This window comes from Zootoca vivipara, chromosome 8, assembly GCF_965207765.1.
Source record: "Zootoca vivipara chromosome 8, rZooViv2.hap1.1, whole genome shotgun sequence".
In the NCBI taxonomy this organism is placed as follows: Eukaryota; Metazoa; Chordata; class Lepidosauria; order Squamata; family Lacertidae; genus Zootoca; species Zootoca vivipara.
This window is the reverse complement of record NC_142591.1, coordinates 43,242,795-43,268,080: the sequence shown is the minus strand read 5'-3', so window position 1 is coordinate 43,268,080 and position 25,286 is coordinate 43,242,795. Positions and strand designations below refer to the sequence as shown.

At 45.8% G+C, this 25,286-nt stretch overlaps 1 protein-coding gene across 3 annotated transcripts in view; it reads right to left on the bottom strand.

The window, feature by feature from the left end:
* Positions 1–22,361, bottom strand: part of GATA6 (GATA binding protein 6) — a 35,294-nt gene extending 12,933 nt beyond the window's left edge. Inside the window, exons 1-3 of one of the 3 annotated variants that reach the window (XM_035125182.3) lie at positions 21,716–22,361; positions 19,154–20,169; positions 5,498–5,667 (exon numbers count right to left, since the gene is read on the bottom strand). In XM_035125182.3, coding sequence (XP_034981073.1) covers positions 5,498–5,667; positions 19,154–20,090 — 1,107 coding nt within the window. In that variant the 5' untranslated portion in view covers positions 20,091–20,169; positions 21,716–22,361. Of the gene's footprint in view, positions 1–5,497; positions 5,668–19,153; positions 20,170–20,615 lie in introns of all 3 variants that reach the window. The other 2 variants (XM_035125180.3, XM_035125181.3) reach the window with 2 other exon arrangements.
* Between the last annotated feature and the right edge of the window lie 2,925 nt (positions 22,362–25,286).

The following is a 25,286-nucleotide window of genomic DNA, read 5'->3' as shown; positions in this document are numbered from 1 at the left end:
CAGAGACGCAAGAGGGCATCAGAAGAGGGAGGGAGGAAAGAGGGGCAAAGACCAGTGTTGCCCACAGCACCACTGACCATCACTCAAGGCACCCCAAGGTGCTATGGCACACTGGTTGAAAAGCACTGTGTTATTTTTCTGTGCCCTTTTCAAACTCCCATCTCTCCCCTCAGCTCTCCAGTAAATTGGCTAGCCACTTATTTTTATGTCTCTGTTCCCACCAAGAAGCAAAACTAAAACATCTTGCTCCCCCTCCTCCTGAACCATTATAGTTTCAGTTTCTGCCACTTCTTCCTGCTCTTCCCCCCCCAAAAAAAAGTGTTTTGGGAGCATCTGAATATATTAATCACCTTCCAGTAATTCATGCAAAGAGCTATGTGGAAAAATTAACATTCCAAAATCCTTTGCAGAAGTGGGCTTTAATTGTTGTTTTTTGGAAGGGGGTGTCAGTAAACTCATGTATAGCAGAACAGCCTATATTATAAACAAGTCATTTATGGCACTCTTCAGTGGAGTTTGGAGCCAAGATGAGGCAACTCTACATCAGAAATAATCGTACAACAAAGAGCTTTACAACCACAGACCATAGATCATAAGTAAAGCTGCTCCCATAAACATGTGAAATGAAGGTGAAGGGGTTATAAAATTTCCTGTAACAAGTGATCTCTTTTCCATTAATCATGGGCAAGAATTTCAGCTACATCATAAATCTGCTGTTTTGCACAAGTACTCAAACATTACAAAAACACAGACTGACTGACTATAGATTTACAAACTAACACATTTTGGGGGGGGGATCCATTACAGAAATATGTATTTTTCTCATCCAAGATTGTAAAATGATGACACCCTGGGAAAAATGAATTTGTTCACGTTCCACCCACCCTTCTTTCTGCAAAATTTGCCATTGTTTGCTAGGAAATTTTTTAACCATTGGCTCTACTGAGACAAGCGACACATAAAAAAAACACCATTGTCAAAATCTGTTTAGAATATTACTGTTTCTTTATCTTTTGTCACTTTTATAACAGAAATGCATTCTTAAGCAACTTTTAACAGATAGAAGGGACAGTAAGGGGGGAGAATCACAGAATTGTATGATTATTACATAAAATGATTTTATTACTAATTGTGTTATTCTAAGGATAATATTAGATTCTCAGCACTCATTCTGGAAAAATGTATATTTCTAGTTTTTATGGTTCCAGGATTTCCATTTGTTCCAATGGCTCAGGAGCAAATTGACCAATGTTTCTCAACAATGATCATCAAATAGTTTTGTCAATGTGTTCATTATCTGTCAATGTTTTGAGGTGGCAGTTCTAGGGTACAACATTAAAGTTCATATAAATTAGATAATATTGGAAGCTATTAAAATAAATGTACAAATTATTTCCATTAAATGGGCTACAGTATAGTCATGTCTTCTTAAAAATATATGACCATATATAAAAGAAAAGATGTATGAAATAACTCGTTTCCTTTTCACTTATTTGGAATAAATAGAGGTATTTTTTATTCTTGTAATGTGGTTATTGGGGAGACACAGGAAGACTTTCTTCCTCCTAATTAGATTATGCCCTACTTGATGAAATTAGGTAGCTAACTAGCTACAAAACTCCTCCTGTTTTTAACTTTGAAAAGCCCTTTGTCCATGATGGCACCATTGAATAGATGGTAATCAGGTGAGGAAAGTGTGACTTTTAAAAGCTCATTGTCTACCTTGCCCAGTTTGTTTGTTTGCATTTGAAAAGATTGTGTCATCTTAAGGCAGCCTAAATGAGATTAGCATTGATTAAATTTATGGTAATCAGGATTACAACATAAACAAAATGCAGTTCAAAATCTGTAATAGTTGGCTGAGATGACATAGCCTAAATAAGAAGAGTATTGATTAAGTAAAATGCAATAGTAAAAAAATCAAAAATCTCTAATAGCACATTATTTTATATGGGAGGAAAATGAATATATTCCAGTTGCAAGGGAGGAAAATTTGAAAAGTCTTTCTGTTAATTATTAGTTAGCTATAATTTCTTGCCTTCCAAATGTATTTTTCTGGGCTATTTACATAACATTCATGTAAAATAACATGAAAATACAAAAACTAGCTGGAATAATAATAGATAGTGTAGTGTAAAACAGTCATTGGCTAAATGAGGTTTCAAATTATGGGTTTTTTTTAATGTTCTTTACCTGATCGTAGATGCCAGGTAAACTTCCATGGGGAAAGACAGGTAAGAGAATACCAATACCCCAAAGATCCCTCTCTGGTTACCTAGTGGTAGGATGAGTTGAGATGGAGTGGAGTGGAAGTTGGTGAAGCAATGGCAATGTCTACAATCCAGGGTAACTGAATAACCCTTAAAAGCCATCTGAGAAAGATGGAAATCCTCAGAGGCTGGATATTTCCCCTTTGATAGGATCCCTAATTCATGCTAGTTACGCCATGCAACGGGTGTGCATTTCTTATTTAATAGTCAAAGGCTGCATTTCAACTTTGTGATGATCTTCTGTTGATGCTTACTGGGTTTTACTTCCAGGTCATTAGGCATCAGACTAAAGGGTTTGTGAACCCAAATCACCTAAATCCCAGCCAAATGCCAACATCCTAACTGCTACACTACCCTCTTATGAGTTCACTGTTCTCAGATTCTAATTAAGTGAAACAAAATTTTAAAATTCCTTCCAATAACACCTTAGAGACCAACTAAGTTTGTCATTGGTGTGAGCTTTTGTGTGCATGCACACTTCTTCAGAAGTCACCAGACCCTTATATATAGTGAGAGGGTGGAAAGGTGTATTACTCAGAATGCTGGTTGGCTGATAGGTGTGGTAAACCTGTTGACGACTGTTAACGCCTGCAATTGGACTTACAGGAAAAAGCAAGGGTTGAGATGGCTAAAAAATAGCTTTATCATGAGATAAGAATCAAATGTCTCTATTCAGACCAGGTCTCTCTAATTAACTGGTTATTGTGCTAACACACAATATTGTGCTAACACACCCTGATTTTTTGGACTACACCATTGCTACCGGTAGTTCCCTCCCCACATCTCATCTTACTCTGTTGGAGGCATCTAGGGGGAAAGTCTGACTGTGACATGGGATTTTTCACAACCTCTTTAAATATCAGCTTGGCTATAAGCAGAGCCAGGGCATGCATTTTGCTGTTTGAGACAACAAGATGACGGTCCCTCAGCTCCATACAGAATCTTACTTCAACATGAAGCAAGGATAGTGTACATGAGAGCAGCTGGCTTGCTTGGGGAGGACAGGAGAGGCTGTGCTGTGTACATACACTTCCCTCCCTCACGGTGCCCATATGTAGAGCTGGCTCTAAATGAGCCATGTCTGGTCCTTAAACACTTTGGAACTCCCTTCCTACTGACATCAGGCAGGCGCCCTCCTTAAACTCTTTACAGTGCCTGCTTAAAACATTTTTGTTTAGGCAAGTCTATCAGGAAATGTAGAAATTGAAATTAAAACACATATCTTTTGGGCTTATTGTTGATTTTCACTATCTTTTGAATGTATTTAAATATGTGCCGTGAACAGTATTTTACTGATCACAGCAACATTTTGTTTTGTAACATTTTGTTTTATTACAATCAAGCAGTATAAAAATTTTCACTCAATTTATTGGCTTTGATTAACCAGGGAGAGAGAGAGAGAGAGGGTGGTAGTGGTAAGGAGTGTGTGTATAAATTAGACATTGAGAGCCCCAAAGAGGAAAGACAGCAGAGTTAGAACCTTCAGCCTTTCAATAAAAATCCTGGCAGGGTGTGTGCTTGGAAATGACCCCCCACCAGCCTTCAGACTTGGCTCTGGCCATAAGTGACACATGCATATGTCCTTTTGACACCAAGAAACAACCCCCAGCAGCGGAAACTAGCCCTGAACTACCTAGGAGAGGGGAAGGTGAAAGGTGGAAAGTGGCCTCTTAGCCCAAAGCCTCCCCCAAAATGGTCACATCAAAAGACTGAGTGAGGCTTTAGTGTACTGGTCCCTCTGCCCAGAGGTCAATTCTGGGCCAAGTCTCACCCGAAATTTAGTGGGATGGAGTAGCAGGATAAACTCTCAGGTAGAAGGCAGTTAAAGGCGTCTTCCCATTAATTTGCCTTCCCCCCACACACACTTCCACAGAGGAAAGTGACAAATGAATGAATGATTGAAAGCAACTTAGAATCCTAGGCTCCCTTACTTCCCAACACCCCAACTCATGAACCTTAACAGCCATTCTCATGGAGTGAAAATCTTATTCCTAAATTGCTTTTATTGTGCTTTAATCCCTCAATGAAGAATGGCAGCATTTGGGATATATTTGTTTCCTGGGTCAAACTTTAATGATGACAAAGTAGAAACTTGTCAGGAATGTTTGGGGAACATATTTTATGAATTGCTTAATTCTGGAGAATTAGTGGTTTCTACTCCTAGTGCGCACTGACATACTTTGAATTCCTGAAAATCCAGCCCTAAAAATCTCAAGGCTTATTAGACAGCAGTGAGGATCACAATTTTGTTTCTGAAACACAGTACATCCTCATAGTCCTTATGATCTGGTAAAAAATGCTTAAGGTAACCGGGGGATTTCTTTTACCAGAACCAAACAGATAACAACTGTCTATATACCAAAACTACAATTAGGCCATTCCCCATCCTGAAGAAGAAGAAGAAGAAGAAGAAGAAGAAGAAGAAGAAGAAGAAGAAGAAGAAGAAGAAGAATCCTGAAAAATGAAGATTGGATTCAAGCAGCTTCATTAATTTCCTAGCATTGGCAATATTTAATTGCATCCCAGACTTAATCCCACTACATGGTTAGTGAGGATTCCTTCATTATTATTTTTTGCTAAACAACTGACCATATTGAGAAAAACACGTCTAAAGTCCACATAGGCTTTTGGAACTTGCCCCATGCATTTAAGATTTGTAGTACGTCTTACTGCATATATCTTCCCCAGAAATAAAGCTTACTGAGTTAAAATTCAAAAGAATGTATGTGTGATTGCACCCCCTGTGAGTGCCATGTTTCAATCATTTCATTTCATTGCTAAATCCAAGTTCAAGTTGGCTACTTCTATAAAACAGCCTAATTTAGGTAGTTTTTAAATGAATGACAGAACTGGACGAAAATCCAAAACCTCAAACCTTTGATTTTTTAAAAGACGTTTGTTTGCAGTGCAAAAGTTTAAAGTACAACTTCTTTCAGAATGTTTTTAACTGTGTAACTGCTTTGAGATTTTTGGGGTTTTTTAATTGCCATCTGTTTGTCACTGTGAACCTTCCACATAGCAAGTAGCTCTTAAAATGAAGCAAGAAGTTGTGGTTCTTCTGATACCATGGATCCGCACAGGGCTATTGATTTCAGGCATCTTGTTTTGCAATAGAAAAATATTGAACTGCAATGTTTAAGCAGGAGGGGGAGAGGATCAATGAATTCATGGATCTGGGTGGAGACAGGAAAAAGACCATTCAATCTTTCACTCACCCCACTACTCACCACTCTCTTGTTGTGTGACTTGATGAGAGGCCTGCTAAGTCCATTCATTTTGGTGTAGAGCCCGCAAGCATTGCAGAGATAGTTGCCAGTTCCATCCCTTCTCCACAGGGGGGTCTGGTAGGAGCCACAGTTGACACATTCCCGGCCCTCAGAGAGATCCTCCAGAAGCTCTGTAGCGGAGAGGGGCAAAGAGGCTGAGTTAGCTTGGCAGTCATGCAGAGTCTCAGCTGACTGCTTTGGAGTTATCTTGCCCCTCTCCAATCTCAAAAAAGAAATCAGCTGGATTGCTCTTCCTCCCCAAAGACATAAAGTGGCTAGTCCCATCACATGCAGTGGCCAAGGATTGCACCCCATGGATTAACATCACAGTCAAAACAGCTGTGAAAAAAGCCACACTAAATTTTCAAGTGCATCCTGCAGCCCCCCCAATCAACCCATATTTTCCCCGAATGATTCAAAGTGCACATTAGATGCACTTAGAAGCTGCAGTCGTCCTATCCAAGTTTACGGGGGAGTTGGTACCAATGAGCAAAGCAGGATTTACTTAAAAGTAAACACACATATGCTGTCTGGTTGCAAGCTCTTTGAGCTAAGAGAATAAAATCAACTTCTGAGTAAAGTGGTTAGGATCAGATTCTGCTCAGAAGCCTAAAACCAGTGGAGCTTCCCCTCCCCCCCAATGAAGTTCAGCAAATTAAATGTCTTTAATTATATTTATAACAGCTTTTCTCCAAGGTGCAACATGTAGATAGCTATTCCCCCTGCTAATTTTACAATCACAACAACCCTGTGAAGTAGGTTCGGGTAAGAGGTAGTGAATGGTTCAAGATCAACCAAATAAAGCTTCATGGGAGGGGATTTGAACCCAGATCTCTCTCTCTCTCCCAATCTAAGTCTGACACTAAAACCCCAAGGCAGCACACTTTCCCAAAGTAGTTCCCAGAGTCATTTGTAAGAGCAAAAACAGAGACTTCTTGCGGCATCTTAAAAACTAGCAATTTTATAGTGGCACAAATTTAAATGGATGTGAATCTTCTTCATATCCATGTACAGTACTATGCAGGTATATTTACACACACACACCATTTTTTTCCATTATAGAACCCAAAGTGGTGTACACACAGTTCCCATGCAGCCACACAAACCCCCACCCGGACCTTCTTAGCTGGGATGTATGCAGAATAAGCTCAGTGACCCTTTAAAAACTTAGCACCAAGCGTCAAAGAAACAATTGGGTTTTTCTGGTTTTAGCTGTTCTCATTTTTATATGTGAGCCATCTTGAGTATCCTGTCAGGGAAAGGGAGGCAGGGGTAATAAATAAGAAGCAGAAACAATCAAAATGCTGCTGATTTTAAAGGGAGGCTCCAGGTTGAAACTGAATTACAAGTCCCCAAAGAGTCCAAATGTGATCATTTGGGGCTTGAATGATCAGACCCAAAGGAGCAGAGCTGAACTTAAGGTGTGAATCAAGTTTACCTATGGGGCCTCCCTTTGACATTCCTTTACAGCCACCTTAATATCAGTGGCAAGAGAGTCCTGGTAGACCAAAATGTTCTCTTCCTGGTTTATATACAGTATTGCCATTGCTGGTGTCAAATTTGTATCTTCCTATTCCTACACACACAGAGTTTCCATGGACTGCTCTGGTTCGTCAGAAGCGGCTTAGTCATGCTGGCCACATGACCCGGAAGCCCTACACTGTGCCTCTGCCAATAACCCCAGAGTTGGTCACAACTGGACCCAATGGTCAGGGGTACCTTTACCTTTTATTTCTTCACACAAAGACTGGCCTGTTTGCCTTAATTGAAAGGGGGGCAGATGGTGGTGTATACATAGCTGCCAAGTTTTCCCTTTTCTCGCGAGGAAGCCTATTCAGCATAAGGGAAAATCCCTTAAAAAAAGGGATAACTTGGCAGCTATGGGTGTATATCACTTTGCAAGATGAGATGATCAATGAACCCAGAGTAGGCACGTTGCCCGAGTAGGCATGGGGAGAGAGTGGACCTCTATCTGGCCTTGCTGTTGGGTCTGGTTCCTGTGCCTGGAACTACTGAGAGGCTGTTTTAGGTTGGGGACATAGAGGTCTGTCTGCAAGAGAACAGTCCTGCCAGCCGAGATGAAACCGGCTCCCTTTTCTTCCCATTCCCAATAACCATCTACTTGGACACTAAATTTGCAGAGTATTCTCCCATCTTGACCTTGCATGTCCTTGGTCCTGTTCAATAATGAAAGTAGTAAATCAATCCTGCCGCCCTACTTCTCCTGCTTGCATTAAGCCTGCCTTTACTTCACAGCAAATTTTTAAAACATGATCCTTTCAACTGGGGCTTAAAAAAAATAAAATTCCAATTTAGAGAGGATTGCAGTGATGAGTGTTACCACAGCAGCCTGAGGGAAGGTCACGTATCTCTTTCGCAATGCTACAAGCCCCTTCCTCCTCCTCCTCTCCCCACATCCACCCAAGTCAGGCGCTCTGGTCAAGAAATGGGAGGCAAATTCAGCATTTGCTGAATCTGGGTGTTCCCTGGAAAACTTGAGCCAGCAGCCTTGGAGGCAGGAGAACTGCAGGCAGGAAGGCGGTCGTGCCCTCCCCCCTCCCTCCCCCCAGTCCTTTGCGGTTATTCCCCAGCTACTATCTCGTCTTCCGACGGATCGGCTCAGGCAGCGGGCTGAGGAAAGAGATCACTCAAAGCAAGCTTTTAAAAATCCAGCAGAATTAGTTTTTGCCTTGCTTTCTGGCTTCAGCAACCTCTTGCGCTGTTCTCACAGCAAACGCTGCGCAAAATGCTAAGTAAGCCTTGGCAATTTCAGATAGGCTTCCTTCCGAGTAAGGATGGAGACCCAAGTGGGAAAACAACAGGACTCGCCCAGGAACACGGTGCGTTTGCGGTGCAATGCTTAAGAGTGGTGCCTTTACTCAAAAGTGTAAATCTGCACTTGCTCCACGGGGCTAACTCTAGAATAAGTGCGTTTAGGATTGCCGCTTTAAGCACCTTTTATTTTAATTTGTCCCTGTCTTCTCCTCTCTGAAGGGATTTAAATCGGAGTCACTTCACAATTCGCGCGCGCTCATTGGTTTTTACTGCTTATCTTAGACCCTTGCTGGGATCGCGACCTGGAACGTTAATAACTCAGTTTCTGCGATCGCTCCGGATTTCCTTGAAATCCAAGCCAAAGAATGGCGTGGTTTACAACGGAGGACAACATCTTCCGTGTTCCCGACCCTAACTCGAGGGCTGGGAATTCCCTGTCGCGATTTTAAAAGCCTCAATTTCCCCAGCGCATTTCTTTGTAGATATATAGATACAAGGGTGTCCGCCCCCCCCCCATTTCCAGGGATCCGCATGCAGCCCGATCTTGTGCAAGCTTACTCAGAAGTCAGTCCCTCAGAGTTCAGTGGTTCTTAATGCCGCGTAAGTGACCCCCAGAATACATGCACCTAATGGGGAGTTCGCCCCCTTGAATGCGCTGGAATTTATTGTCAACATTGGGTACAGTACATATTTGGAGTAATTTACACGGGAGTGCAGCTTCCCCCTCAAGGAGAGCGTGCCTTTATTGATTAATAGAAACCTTTATAGACCGCCTCGTGAAATATCAAGGCGGTGTCCAACATAAATGTGCAAGTGCAATAAAACATGGCATGCATTTTTTAAAATATATATAAATGCGGGTTATTGATTCTAATAAAATGCCATTGAAATCGGTGATTTAATTATGCTTTGGAACAAGCTGCTCCAGGCTCCCTTGAAATCCCCACTATTTGCCTTTGGCGCTGAGTTGCAAGGGGCTTAAGCCCCCCAAGCAGTTTCTTTGGAAAGAGGAAGGAAACTCCGTTTAAATCAATGGGCGGGGGGACGATTAAGTCGCTGCGAAAGCCTAACGTCGTCGTCTCCCCCCCCCAAAAAAATCCATGTACTTCGCTGGAGAACGGGACGTGCCTCGACTTCGAGAGGATCTTGAAGGTTTCTGGCAAATCCCAGGGGGCGTTCTCCTCCCCCACCAACCAACCCCCCTAAAACCTGCGGAACCGAAATAAAAGGGGGCTGTGGAAAAGCGCAGGCGCCAGGCGGCAGACTGAGAAGCTTCTGCAAAAGATCGGAGGTTTTGCCTCTGTGCAAAGGTCGGCAGGCTTCAGACTACTTTTCTGACCAGAGGACAGAGCTAGGACAGAACTGGACTTAAGCTGCTAGTTGAGAGGTTTTTATGGGATCGAAGTGGATGCGAATTGCGAGCGGGAGTTGGAACGATCAACTCTGTACCGAAAAAATAAAAATAAAATAAAAAATAAAAAGCTAAAACCAATCTGCCAGCCGGAGCTCATAATCACAGAAGTCCGTGCAATTAAAAAAAACAAAACAAAACTTCTTAGCTTACAATCAAATATCCGTTTTCCTGGGAATTAGCCCCAATGAATTAAACGGGACTTCCTTGTGAATAGATATGCTTAGGAGTACACTGTCCATTTTAAGATCCACCAGATTTTTGGGGGGGGGGGTAATTTCAAGTAAATTGATGGCACCTTTGGGGAAAAGCAGGCAAGCCGTCCTCTTTGAGTGTCCCTAGGCACCCGCCAAGTATGCCTGCTGCTGATCACAGTCTGATTTTATCACAAAAGTTCAATTACCGCAAGATAAGTCCGTATCTAGAGAATATATGATCCTTCTCCCTCCCACCCCCAAGAAACAATAATATCCAAGCTTTTCAATCTTTCTGGGAATCCATGGTTAATTCTCAAAACGGTTTCCAGAAAGCAGAACCCGAACCCCACATATAAAATCTCCCTGCTGCCGAGAGGAACTGGAGAAATGCTGTTCCTGCTTCTTCCTACTTTGAAATTACTGTTGAAAGTCACCGGATCGTTGCCTTAGGAGAAACCTCTGGAAAATGGGCACGACTGCAAGCCTAGAAGTAACTTTCCCCCCATTGTTTCAAGCCTGCGCAAATAGCGCCGGCTTGAAACTGTTTCAACGGCCTCTCCTGTCCTTTACCTGCTTTGCAGCCCTAGGTTTCTGCTCTTGCGCGCGCAAGAAAGTGAAAGGGACCTCGTAAATGTCAAAGGAGCCATTGCTATTCGTGTTTAACGACAAGAATGGGGGAGTCGAAATCCTGGTGGGGCGAGAGACACCAGCCCACCCACCCCCGCTTTCCCAAAGATCTTGTCTTTTGGAAAGGATAAGAAATGGAACAGGTAAAATCGCAGCAGGCCAGGACTCATTCCTGGTGCAACGTCAGTCTGTAGTTTTTGAACACCTCCTGGAAAAAATCTGTTCATCTCTGCACTACAAGCCTCACGTGCCACGGCTTCAAGGACACTGGAGTCAAACAGTGAGATCACTCCCCATGAAAAAAATAACACACACGCGCTGTGTCTTATCCTGAAGAAAACGAGTTTATACGAGACAATAAGACGTCCATCTCCTCCTCTTCTTTAATAAAAAAAGGTTTTATAAATAACAATTTATTTAAAAATTATTTTAACTTTTTTATAAATGCTTCAGAAGTTTATCTGGTTGTCCTCACAACAAATTTCTCAGGTAGACCACTCACTTTACATGGACATGGGAGATTTTAGGACATTTCAGTAGTCTGCTGCAGTTAAGTCTGGTTCCAAGTTCCACCCATAATATTCAACCCCATAGGTTAAGTTTATCCATCAAAATTGATTTTTTAAATAGTGAGAAACTGCTGTCAAGAATAAATGTATACTAAATAGTTTATTTGGAAATAAACCTAATGGGATTTAGTGGAGTCTGCTTCCATGTATCTTGCATAGCAGCACAAAAATAATTTAGCCATTTATAAAATTTAAATTAATGCACTCTTTATTTTATTCCCATTAAAAAACCAAATTAATTTTGTGCTTATTTGTTTTCTTAAAATGTACGTTAGAATTCTGGATTTCATAAACTAGCAATGATTTTGTATAATGATTAAAATCCAGATCAAAAATTTACTCTGTGGACAGATTTCGGGTAACAATTTATGCATCCCTCGTGGTTGCACTTAATTTAATATTAATTATTTGAGCTAATAAGTTGTGAGATCCTCATTCTTTCAATGCCCCCAAGCTGGAATCTATATTAATATGCATTGTTTGCAGCTGTCATTGCAAGGTGCAGTACTGTTTACTGTGTTCACTTGCTTGATAGATTGCTTAAAAATCAAGGCTGGTATGCCCCATCTAAGCAGTCTAACATAGTATTTAGCATGCAAGCAGGCATGCTTATGGACACAACTTAGATTCCAAAAAGAGCTGTGCTTATTTAGCACTAACAGTCAATAAATTATATTAAACTATTTCAATCCATTTTTCAGAGCAGTGTGTTTGTAGACATAGCTGAAGTTTTTAAAATATTTATCTAAAATTAATTTTCTTGCAAGAACAATTAACAGAATGCCAACTTGCATATATAAAGTTTAACACAACAACACTATCCCCCACCCACCCACCAACAAAATTCTGGTCCTGCACAATTTAGTAACAGAGGAAGCTGCCTGGCACTGAGATGGCCCATTTACTCCATCTTAGTCACTCAAGTGTTTGTTACATTTACTGGAAGCTGTTCTAAGACTGGGAGCTGGGGAGACAGGAGTCTTCCAGCTCATATAGAACTTTTTACCCTATTAAGAACTTCAACAGAAATTTAGGAAGCAAATTTTTTTAAAAAAAAAATTAGAGGAAATTTAATGTAAAACATATAGGAAATCTACATAAACATATCGATCAAGCAAGGTGTGTGGAAGCAAATTTCTTTGCACAGAGCTTATGCAGATGCAGGTTAAAAGCAGCATCTGCATTGCAATATGAATTTGGTCTGCATCAGCTGCATGCCTAGGCTGGATTGCAATACAGTCCCCCAACTCACTCTGCTTGAGAAGTGCGTGGACGAGGTTCAGACTTATGTTCTGTTTTATTCAGTTTTACTTTAACACAAAGAATTTCCCAGTGTACTTGTTTATTAGTGACAGTTTCCAAAATAAACTGTGCAGGAAAAGCAAAGTACATCTTATTCCCAGACTCTACAAGGACAGTGACAGTGGTAGAAATTGTTGTGATTTAGTGTCCCTCCAATGGAGCTCAGAGTACTCTATATAGAAGTATTTCAACAAATGAATGATCCTGTAGACGTGTGCAGGATTGCAGCCATGTGCTACAATCTTATGCATGTTTCTACCTAAGTGAGGTTGCAACCCTATACTCCAGGGGCACCAAATGTGTAGAAAGTAACAAAGGTTACAACTACAGCCATTACTCCACCTGCTTTTGCCTCTGGCCCCAACTGCCAATGGCATTGGGGCCCCAGAAGCAAATGTGTTCTTTGGATCCCACCCCACCCCACCCCCAATTACTTCATACTCCTGCTGAACTCAATGGGGCTGAGCATACAAGTACTGTATAGGATTGCATTAAAAATACTATTTAGATTAATGGGCCTTAGCTTAGTTTTTAATGTTTGAAGCTGTATTGTTTTTAATATTCGGTTGGAAGCCGCCCAGAGTGGCTGGGGAAACCCAGCCAGATGGGCGGGGTATAAATAATAAATGTATTATTAATTATTATTATTAGTAGTAGTAGTAGTAGTAGTAGTAGTAGTACATAGGATACCGTAAAGGTACCCCAGACCATTAGGTCCAGTTGTGACTGACTCTGGGGTTGCAGCGCTCACCTCGCTTTACTGGCCGAGGGAGCCGGTGTACAGCTTCCAGGTCATGTGGCCAGCATGACTAAGCCACTTCTGGTGAACCAGAGCAGCGCACGGAAACGCCGTTTACCTTCCCGCCGGAGCAGTACCTATTTATCTACTTGCACTTTGACGTGCTTTCAAACTGCTAGGTTGGCAGGAGCTGGGACTGAGCAATGGGAGCTCACCCTGTCACAGGGATTCAAACCGCGGACCTTCTGATTGGCAAGCCCTAGGCTCAGTGGTTTAGACCACAGCGCCACCCGCGTCCCTTAAAGGTCCCTTAGCTGCATGTATTGGCTGTGATCCAAAGGCTCCCCTTCTTCAGTGTTTTACACACAAGCAATGAGGACTTTCTCAATCTGCATCAGAGGGTGGCTATCAAATCTCTCCCCACCACCACCATATGCTTGCCCACAGAACAAATCCTCATTTTTTTTACCATCAATACTGGCTAAGCAGCATTTACACATTTCCCCAAGGATCTTCACTTAGACCCCGAGTGAGGTAGGTTACTACTGTGTCAATATTACTGACCAAGGAGTAGAAGAGGTTAAGTGAGAGGCAGTAATTTGTGCAAGACCACCCAGTGACTCCATGGCTCAGGTAGGATTAGATCCAGGGGCCCTTACTGATAATATCTTGCCTACAACTATTGTTCTGCACCAGTTACAAAGGTATGAAGAGCCCAATACTTGGCCTTGGTATTGGAATCAATTGTAGGAAGGATCAGAATGTAGCTGCTTGCAGTGAGTTTTCTTAGGCAACAGCCTACCTTACTTCCTCAAATGTTCTGAGAACAGTTACACAGTAACTCCGCAGTAAGGTTCCCCCTGTTGAATTCATTTCTAAACACATTGAGTCTATTTAGAACTGGAATAAAGGCTTTTAAGGGACTCTAAAGGGAACTCTGATTTTTTTTTTAAAGCAACATCTTTCTAGATATCACATCATGGATACAGTAAAGTCCCACACAGTGAAGATTGAGTTGGGTATAGATGGGTGGGAAGCATTTCTGCTGGCTCATGTGAGGCAATGGACTAGTTTAAATTTAGAGTACTGTAGTAAAAAGCTTCGTGTCACTAAAATAAACTATATGTATGGTATACTAATGTTTTTTAAAGAAAATATCAACTCCCTTTAAATATTTACTTCACTCTTAAAGTGTGTGTGTGTGTGTGTGTGTGTGTGTGTGTGTATAATGAGTATACCCTGCTTTCAATTTAGTTTAGTGACACAAATTTGGGATGAGTTGTGGGGGTTTCTTCTGAAATGATTAATATATTAATCTTTAAACACTTATTTTTCAACACCAGAGCTTTCCATTCTGATTTTATCATAGTATTGAATTCAGCGATATTGCAATATTTGATTCTTCTGCATTATTTAGCCAAAAAAAAAAGTGCTTCATTTCATTCAGAGTTCTCCTACCGGTAATTGATTTTGGAAAATCATCCTGGATGCCCCCCCCTTTTTTTAACAACAATGCGGTATTGAGAAACTAATGTTTGTTTTAAAAGGTTACCCAATCAATCAATGGGCTAAAAAGCACGCAGTTAACTCGCTGAACTTTAACCAGCTAGCAGCCTGAGTTTTTGTATTTTGCAGAGACACGTCGCCTAGATGTAGATGAACTAATTTAAGACACACAGTCCTCTCTTCTTCCCCTCCCACTTTTTTCTTTTTTTGCCAAGTCAAATAAAACCGGTTCCTAGTCAAATCGAAGGGATAATAGAGCAACGGGCTTTGGGGCGCCCAACCTTGAAACTGATTCAATCATTCCCAAGCCGTTTTAAGGCACAATCTTGCAGCCAAGCAGGCCGTTGATTAGGTTAACTTCCTCGACTTGGTTTTGCAAAGAAATGCCCGGGGAGACGATCCCGGGTTTTTTGTCTACTGGAGAAAAAACAACGGCGGCAATTGCACAGCCTATTGTGGTTTAATACTTTACAATGTGCACATTTTCTCTCCCTTAAGAGCAAGGGAGGGTGGAGACATTGGTGGCGGTGGTGCATAGATATCGCCGTCTCTCCCTTTAAGCTATTTTTTCACACCTCGCCAGGAGAAAAAGGGTGCTAAGCGCTGAGAAAAACTATAATAAAGCCAGTTTTCAAAGGTTTCTATCTTATCAGGGCGCTTTGGGCTTACTCCATTGTTCTCAACAGGGGGCAGGGGCGGGGCGGCGTTCTAGGATTGAATGTGAAAAGAACCCAAGAGATTCGGCTTTGGATTTTATTTTATTTTTTAAAGGTGTCCCACCCCTTTATTTAAATTCTGGCCGGGGTTATGATGAGATTTAAAAGAAAGCCATTACTTGGCAATCAAGGCAGAACGACTCTAGGTATATTATACCAGCTGTTGGGAACGCCAGCTGTTGCAAGCGAGCTCAGGTCCTGCTACTGAGCTTCCCAGAACTATTTGGTTGGCTTCTGGAAGACCAGGATTGCTGGACCAGATGGGTCTTCGGCCTGATCCAGCAGCCAGTACTTTGTAGAAGTTAAAATATTGGACCCTTTAAAGAAAAACCAGTCGCCCAGCCCTGCACATTTATCCTTGCCTTGCTTAACGTCTGGCGCTATGTGGCAGCCATCTCTCTCCACCACCCTCACCCAATAAAGGTCCATTTGACAAAATCCATTTTCAGGAGCCTGGTGTGAGATGGTAGAAGGCAGTTGCCAAGTGTTTGGCAGCTCCGCAAGGATCCCAGCTGTTTGTGACTTGTCTTTTGGCACATATGTCAGCATGTATGTGGCATTTCAGATACAGGCAGCCATCTTTTCTTTCTTTCTTTTTACAGTAGGTCTTGCTAACTACAGCTTAAAGGTGGGGGAATAAATGCTATCTCTTTAAGAAAGAAAGTAAGAGACGTCACTATAAGCAAAAAAGGGTCCAGTTCCTGAGAGATCTCAACTGGTCCAAAATATATTTGTTATTAAATGAAATTATGATTTTAGAAATGGCCAGTTAAAATCCAAAATATCTTCAAACACATTTTTCTAATATTAGTTTAATTAAATTATCAATCATTTCCCACAACACAAGGTCCCAAAACTATATTAAAATGAAACACCTAACTTCCAACTAAATGGATATGCGGCTCTTTGCGGCTCCTACTTTTTAAAAAAGCTGTTATCTGAAAAAGGTATAATGAAGTGGTACCTTCTCTTTCCTTTCACTTTCAACCATCCCATTAAAATTCTGTTCAACCCAGGGACTTGCTACATTATTACCCAGTCTCCTCTTTTTTTCGTGGCTAAACCCAAAATGAATTATATGCTAAACACATTTTACCTATTTACCCTGGGCTAACCAAGTCAGGGTGGGAGGCCTTATGCTAATTCTCTCTTACTAGGAAACTCAAACCTTTGAGGCTTTCACACAGGTGAAGCAGGTAGGTAGGTGATGGTAAATGTTGTGGACTAAATACCGATGTTTTGTATGAAATTGGAAGACCTTTATTTTATTCTTTTAAGTAGATTACTAGAACGAAGTCCAAAATATCCTGTCCACAAGTTTGGTTTAAAAATAGTATCTGACACCCAGACATTTTTCCTCAGGGTCCTTCCCCAACCATTTGATCAAAGGATTAAGACAAATCAATTTTAAAGGAATCTACCTGCAATGATATTACTGACTGCTTCCAAATGGGAATCTCTATTTGAAGGGGGGAATCTTAATTGCTGGAAATCTAATTACTTTATTCTTTTTAAAGAAAATAAATATTATGACAACCAAATATTTATTTATGCCATTATTTTATTTAGGGAGATCAGTAGGAGAGAGGAGTTCAACTTTGGGAATAACCACCACTACAGAGTAAAATAGTGTTTTTCTACTCCTTAGGTGGGTCTGATTTCCACATATAGAAACGAAACTAGGGAAGAGGACCCCAGAAACCTCCTTGTAATTCTCAGTAGTGAATTGTGGTCACTACTAGTGGTATCTTAAAAAGCAACTGAAATTCTACATTTGCCCCACCAATTTGTGATAAACAACATTTCACTTAAACATTATCCGATTGCTATTTATCCTGTATATTCACTGAATTTATGCTGAATATTCAACCCTGAACAGGCACCTTAGGACTAAGTGTTAACCTCCTACATCCTCTTCCTTTGCAAACTTAAATGCCTGATTCTAATTAATAAGTTTTAGCGGACTATTATTTTAACACACACACACACATTCACATATTTTAATATGTTTTATGGCCTTTAAGGATCTTTGTCCGAAAGCCAAAGGTTTCTGAAGGTAGGTTTAATGGGGGGTGTCTGCTCCCCCCCAAAGGAAAAGCCCTATAACATTTTAATGCCAGTTAAGGTCCCTGGGGCGCCTCTGTTCACAGGTTTCTTTCCAGCTGCGGGCGAGAAAAGGGAGGCCCTTAGATTTCAGCTCCGAGGAAGGAGCATAGCTGCAAAGTTATCCCTTTTTTAAAGGGATTTTTCCTTATGCTGAATAGGCTTCCTCGCGAGAAAAGGGAAAACTTGGCAGCTATGGGAAGGAGCTTCTCAACCCAGCACCCAATACGACAAAGCGGCGCTCACGAGGTGAGGTCACGCTGCTCAAAGCCTCAGTTTCCTACCACCTTTTTAACCCCAAACTGCAGGTTAGGGCGGTGCTAGGGCGCGTGATTGTAGCCTGGAGGCTCCTTCGGGGAGGGGGGGGCGTTTAACCCTTTCCCTGCTTGCCATTGCAGCTCTCCAAATCTCCTCGACTAAGACGTTGGTAATGAGCGTTTCCCATCAGCTACACAAATAACAACCATAATACAGTATTTAAATCCTGAATTTGTCTTGAGCTGTCTGCTTTCAAATACATGATCATCCCCATTTCCTGTTGTTGTTGTTTAGTCGTTTAGTCGTGTCCGACTCTTCGTGACCCCATGGACCATAGCACGCCAGGCACTCCTGTCTTGCACTGCCTCCCGCAGTTTGGTCAAACTCATGTTCGTAGCTTCGAGAACACTGTCCATTTCCTACTCAATGGATAAACAGGGCCACCATTCAGCCAGGTTCATTGGGGCAATGGGGAAGAGGGGGGAACCAAGCATTTACATGGAAACCTCTATACAGTATCTATCAGCCTCTATCTGTGTATATCTAACGATATTGATCACAGCCCATGTGCCTCTAAGCGATGTACAGGAGACCCAGTACAGAAAGACAAACGGAGCTAAAGGCCAAGCTAGACATAGTTATGTCCAATACGAACTATAACTATGTCTAGCTTTAACTCATTTTTTCTTTCTGTATTGGGTCTCCTGTACATCGCTTAGAAGCACATGGGCTGTGATTAATATTTGGATGAATGTGCCCTCTTTATTCCCAAAGGAGGAATCGGTCCTTCCAAGCCTCCGGTCAGGAGCAGCTGAAAGCCTGACCATTGCCTCCCAACAAATCCTTGGCCCAGCAACAGCTAAGGGGACACTTGGAGAGGGTTACGGGGAGAGAAGATAAAGCGCCCCTCTTTTTGCCTTGGCACAACCGCCACGGCCCAACCGGCAACGGGTCCAGCTTTTGATCCCCGTTTCTCCTCTTTTGCACTTTCGGGGTTCTTTCCCGCATCATGCACAAAGGAGCGCAGTGGACCCAAGTCAGTGCAGACGTGATTAGGAACTGGGTGCCTGTGGCGATTTTCTGGGTAGAAATGTGCCTCTTATTTGTCAAGCCAAGAACACTAGAACCTCTGTTCATGTCCAAATAAAAACCATAAATAATCACCATCACATTTTAAAATACAGCAGCACCTTTTAGAGTTAACAGTCTACACACGCTCAGTTTGCTTAATTTTCCTAGGATTCTTGCTGACCCAGAACACCTTTTCCATGCAAAACTTCTGCCGCTTGTTAATTCGGATTCCCACTTGATGGGACGCTTCGCCTTTCCCGTGTCCTGCCCTCCCCAACCGTCTGCTTCCCTGTCCTGCCTCTCTTCCCCAATTTGGATTGCCACCCCCTCGTTTCCACCTTACCTGCGCTGGAAGGCCGCATGGCGAGGGGCCCGGCCCGGCTGGGGAGGCAGTGCAGCATGGTGTTGTCGAAGGGGTTTCCCCAGCCCGGGCTGGTGAACTGGGAGCCCACGTAGGGCGCGTAATAGGATCCGTTCAAGGGCCGGAACTGCTCGCGGGGGCTGTAGGCGGCCGACTCCCGGGCGCCGCCGTTGCTCGCCGGCGAGCTGCTGCCCGGGTAGCTGAAGCGGCCCGACGCCGGGTGGGCGCACCCTCCACCCGTGGCGCCGTAGGGCGCGGAGGGGCTTTCTGGGCCCGCTTGCGGGGGCCACGCCGCCGGCCCACCGGCCTGCCCGGGCCCCGGGGTGCTGGGCAGGTAAGGCAGCATGGAGCTCACGCGGGTGGTAGGCACGTAGACAGGCGATCCTGCCGAGGAGGGCACGAAGCCGCCGCCTGCACCGCCCGTACCCGGGGACGAGGCGTCGTAGGGGCCCGGCTGCAGGCTTTGGTGATGCGAGTGGTGATGCGCGTGCGGGTGGTGGTACATATCCTCGACGGGCGGCTGCGGCTGCTGCGGTAGCGGCTGCGAGGGATCCGGGCTCAGCTTGGCCGACGTGCGGCTGGACCAGATGAGCTTGTTGGCCTGATCCAGGTCCGCTAAAAGCAGCACGTCCTCCCAGCTGGAAAGGCCGGACGGCGCCGCGGCCAGGGAGACGAAGGGGGCCAGAAAGGACCGGCCGTCGGGGAGGCCCAGCGGCTGAGAGGTCTGCAGCGCTCCTCCCGGCTCCTGCTTGAAGGTCCGGCCGCCGCCTCCGCCGCTACCGCTGCCGCCAGGGGAGCAGCCCGAGGACGAGGAGGGCGACGGCGAAGGGCAGGGCAGCTCCCGCGGTGCCAACGAGTAGGGCAAGTCGTCGGGGCCGCAGCGCTTCAGCAGGCACCAGCCACTCTCAGCCAGGGCCATCCAGCTCCGAGGCGCTCAGCAATTCTCCCTCGGCCTTGCAGCGGCGGCGGTGGCGGCAGCTTCTGCTTCTCCTTCGAAGCTAGGGTGTAAGAGAAGAGGGGAAAGGCCCGTTAGCAAATGCCAGAGGTAGACGGGGCTCTCTCTCCCCACCCGGCCACCCACCTGCCCAACCACCCGATTTCAGTCTTGCAACTTAAGAAGCACGTTGTTGTCGAAGAGTGCCTCTGGGCACGTGCAGAGTACTAGCCGCTCACTACTAAGGAACCGCAACCGCGACCCTCACAACCGAAGCTACAAGAAAGGGCTTTTAAGCCGCCCGCCGTACCCCTGTTCCTCTCCTTTCTCGAAACTAGCCACTGACACAAAATAAAGCGAGGCCTGTGGCGAGTGCGCGGCTCTCCGCTCCCACACCAACGGCCGCGCAGTCCTTTCGCGGACAAGAAGCACAAGAAGCGAGCCCTTTCGCTTGGGTTCCCCCAATCCCATCCCTGCCTCTTTCCTCCTCCCCAGCCTCGGCTTGCCCACCTGCAAAACGGAGCCGAGCCAGTGGAGTCAGCCGCGGGCGCAGCGCAACGAAGCTCTTTGAGCTCCGCGGGGACGCAGCAGGAAAGTGCAGCGCCTGCGCCGCGTCAAAAGGAAAGCAAAGCAAACAAGCGGGCTTGGGGTGGGTGGGAAGATCTCAGCAGGCTACTCCTCGCTTGGTCCCACCTCAGCGTCTTCCAGGATCGGGAATCCCTCCGGAGTAGCGCCTGCCCCAGAACAGCAGCAGCACCGCTCAGCCTGCCCGCCCGCCGCCGCACCGGGTCCGCTCGCTCCGCCCGGGCTGCCTTTTGCTTACAGGCAGAACGAGTGACAAAAGCCAGAGGGGGCGGGGGATGCGGGCCGCCTCCGCCAGGACCAGCACCCCCGCCCACCAACAACCCGCTCGCCGCCCAGCCCCACTCCTTGGTTTCAGCCAATGAGTCACTGGAATGGCTCCAGAATGAAAACAATTCGCAATGCAAGCAAACGGGGGCGACGGAGAAAAGGTGCTGCCGCCGAGCAGCCCAAGGGCTCAAGGGCAGGAAAGTCAGGGGGTGATCAGTGACATACTCCCTTCTTGGAGGTCCCCAGGGCAGGCTGGGTCGGGGTTGGCTGTGTGGGCTGCCCCCCACCCTCGAGGATCAAAGCTGCCAAGGGGAAGTAGAGGAGGAAGAGGTTGGTGCCATCTCCTCTCCGGCTCGCCGCGGCCTGCAGAGGGAGACCCGCCTGGGAAGGGGGCCTCGTCCGCAGGTCAATGGAAGCCCCGAGCCCTGCTTGCAGTCTCGGCCTTATTCCAGCCCTCCCCACGATCCAGGCTCCGGATCATTGATCCAGGGAGCGTCCCAGTGCCGCCGCAGTCGTGCGCGCAGAGCCGGCAAAGCCTCGCCCGCCGTCCGACCCCAGAGGCTCTAAGTGCCCAAATTCTCCCGCGAAAGGCGCAAAATGGGGGAGGGTTCCCTCAGGGTAGAGGGGGCCGAGATGTCAGCGATTAGGCCGATTAGGCAGACCCCGGGAAGAGGATGCTGACTGCCCGGGCTGGGGGCCTCGCCGGGCCCTGGAGAAGTCCAAGGACCCCCCTCCCTCTCCAAGTTTCCCAGTCGCACCTTTGTGGCGGCGGCGGCGGCTCTGCGAGGGTCCTTGTCGGGTGTGTCTCGGCAGGAGGCAAGGCTGCCAAGGCGAAGAGGCGAGGCGAGGCGAGCGGGGCTGCGCGGCGGCTGCTGTATGTATAAAGAGCCGAGCGAGAGGAGGCGCCTCTCTCAGCGCGGCAGGAAAAGTGCAGCCAGCAAGTCCTGGTTGGAATCAGGGAGCTCTGAGCAAACAGCAAGGAGAGAGTATGGGGGCAGGGAAAGAGGAACGGTGGGGGTGGCTAGCTGGGTGGGTGGGGGTGGCTTGGCGGGGGTGCCCGTCCCAGCGCCAGCCAGCCCCCCCCCCGCGCCCAGGAAGACAACCCGGCGCTGGGGTGGAGAAGCCAAGCCAGCCCTCCCCTCCCCTTGTAAGCCAATGAGGTGCTGAGGAAGGAGGCGAGGGGCGGCCGGGACAGGATCGGGAAAAGCGAAGCGCAGGCAAAATCCCTCCGGCAAAATGCGCGGCTCCCAAAATTGCCTCGGGGATTCAGGCGCAATACCACCCCTTCCATCTTTCCCCTTCATGTTTCCTCTTATTATATCGCATCAAGGTATCACATCCTTTCCCTAGTAAACAAACAAACAAACAAACAAACAAACAAACCATTTTCCTCCTCTGATTTTAAATTCAGTCATGGGTAAGGTTTATATTTCTTCCTTTATATTGTTTCTTCGTTTTTCTCCGCGCTCCTCTAGTTCTGCGAAGATTCCTCTGAAGGAATCAGGAGAGAAAATGTGTTTTCTTTTATTTTGAAGTTAAAGGGGCCTTCCCCCAACCTTTTTCGCTTCTGATCCCTCCCAGGCAGCTGAGCCCAGGTCCCTTTGCCCAGAACCAGATCTGCGGAGATCCAGGGTCTCCTGGCTGGGCCAGATCTCCTGCCTGGACATCGGTTCCTTCCTTCGGCTTTCCCTGCCCGGCGGTCTCTGCCTTTCCTCTCCTCCTCTCGCTCTCTCTCCCGGGCCTTTGGCTCTCTTATCTTAACTGCATATATGGTACTTAACAGGAAAGTGACTGGAAATTAAAATAACTTCTTCCCTCGGAGGTTATCAACTAGGTATCTGTCATCATCAGTCGGTCCAGAAACCAAGGCATCTGCGCCCAGGAGCTGGCTCGGGTCCCCCCCCCTCTCTCTTTCTCAGTGGATTTTTGAATTGTATCTGTCGGGAAACAATTTCGTGGCCTTGGCTAAGCGAGCTGCGTTTCCCGTCACCCTTCCTGGGCGCAGATGCCTCGGTTTTTCGCGTGGTGTTATTGTTGTTATTGTGCGCGTGGTGTTATTGTTGTCTTTTCTAGACAAGGAAAGAGGGAGACCCCGTCACTACCGATTTAGATTGCAAGGAATGTTTTTTTATTTAATAATATTTGGGTGTACTGGTCAGAATACACTGTGTACTGTATGGATCCATATGTGTGTGTGTGTGTTTGTAATGAGCGCGCATATATATTGTTTACCCGCTCTCTCATTACACACACACACACACACACACACACACAGAGAGAGAGAGAGAGAGAGAGAGAGAGAGAGAGAGAGAGAGAGAGAGAGAGAGTCATCTTATGTATGTGCCTCGGTGTTCGCGTCTGACTCCTGCAGTGCGTGTGTGAGTGAGCGAGAGAGCAAATGTGTCGCTTAACACATTTCATTTCCTTGAAAACAACCTTAGTTTATTTCGGTTAAACTTCTAATTGCAACGGAGTGAGTGGGTGAAGGAAAGACTTATTGACTCAGACGTAGAAACAAATAAAAGAGGTGATTCGACTTCACAGCCTCCCTGGAAGGGGAAGCGGGAGTTGATATACCTGAAAATGAAAAATGGACCGAATCTATTTTTGTCATCTTCTTCGTGCATACATGGAAAAGGTTGTGCTTGTTAACAACCGAGTTTCAAGATGATCCAAAAGCACGCATTTCTGTGCACGGCTGTGCAGCGATCCACAAGGCGCTGGGATCCGAAAAGCGTGGCTCAGGGAAGGCTGCCTTTCGCTCTTCGTCTAGTTTTGCGCTTTACAACGCGGGCCCGGGCACAGCTCGGCTGCAAAACAAGCTCACAGCCCCACAATCTCCCAAAGTCCCCCGTGATCCAACTTCCTAGGCGAAGCTACGCTTTATGGAAAGCGTACATGACCCCCCCCTCTACCCGCAACCCCCCCCCACCAGGCTGTGTGAGTTGCTGGACTGTTGCTTGCGAAAAACAAATGAAAACTCTATGATGATGAATCCTTTCTTCATCATTCTCGGAAGCTTGGCAAGGAGCCTTTGCGCCTAAAAGTGCGAGCTTCAGGGTTTGTGTGTGTGATTGTGGAGACTTGAATGAAGGATCCACTGCAGGAGCTAGGAGCCATTCCAAAGAGCGCCTGGGCGATTTGGGGACACCCCCGTCCCCGCCGTGCCAGGGCTAGGAGCGACGGCTCCGCAGAGCTCTGATTTCTCCAGCGGCTCAAAGGTGAGCTACGTTGTGAGCCTCTAGTGTCTCCCAAACGTTTTTCCTCGCCGCTGAGCTGCGCCCCGCCCCCTCTTTCTCCAAAGGGCTCCGAGATAAGCAACTTTTGCATGTTCAACAAGGGGCCTTATGCGGGGCTCCCCCCCCCCACCTCTGCCTCCCTCTGGATTGGGGCGGCTCCTCCTGCCTCCAGTCTCGCTCAGTTGAAAGACAATGGGAGAAACTGGCAGGGTCCGTCTTTGCCCTCGGCATGTTCTCGGCTCTCGGGAGAAGTCAAGCAAGCCCGAAGGTAGAATCCAGGTGGATGTTAGCTCGGGCGGAATACAGTATTACAAAGAAGGCAAGGGAAAAGAGAGAGAGAGAGAGAGAGAGAGAGAGAGAGAGAGAGAGAGAGAGAGAGAGAGAGAGAGAGAGAGAGAGAGAGAGAGAGAGAGAGAGAGAGAGAGAGAGAGAGAGAGAGAGAGAGAGAGAGAGAGAGAGAGATGATGGGGAGAGAAAAGTATTTTGGTTCGGGGGCAAATCTGAGAGAGGCTCAAGGTGATGTTAAACACGATTCATGTCATTAGTTCCAGTGGTGGTGGGGTTGTTAATTTTTTATATGCCTCTTAAATTAATGTCGGACTAGGCTTCTATCTAGGCGATTTGCAAAGCGCCAAAACCAGTCAGGCAATGAAACATACAGTACTAGTTTCTTCTAAGGAGTGTCTGCAGGATGGGACTGTGTACCCTTAGGGTTGCATATTAGAACGACCCTAAACACACACATGTATACATCCTTGTGCACTTGTATACCATAGAATCATAGAATCGTAGTGCTGGAAAGGGACCACGAGGGTCATCGAGTCGAACCCCTGCAATGCAATAATATTTTGCCCCGCGTGGCAACCCAGGAGTTATGATGCAGTTATGATGACGAGAGCAAAACAAAAACAAAAAACAAAACCCCCCAAACAACTGGTGCTCCAGTCGACGCTCCTTAGAGCTGGTGGAAGTCTGTCGCCCTTGTCAGTCTTGGATGCTGTGCGGTGCGGGCCAGCTTCCCGGTTCCACAGCACTCTTCCCCCAACTGATGAAGAGCCCCGAGAAATCAGACTCGCGTACTTGTTGCACG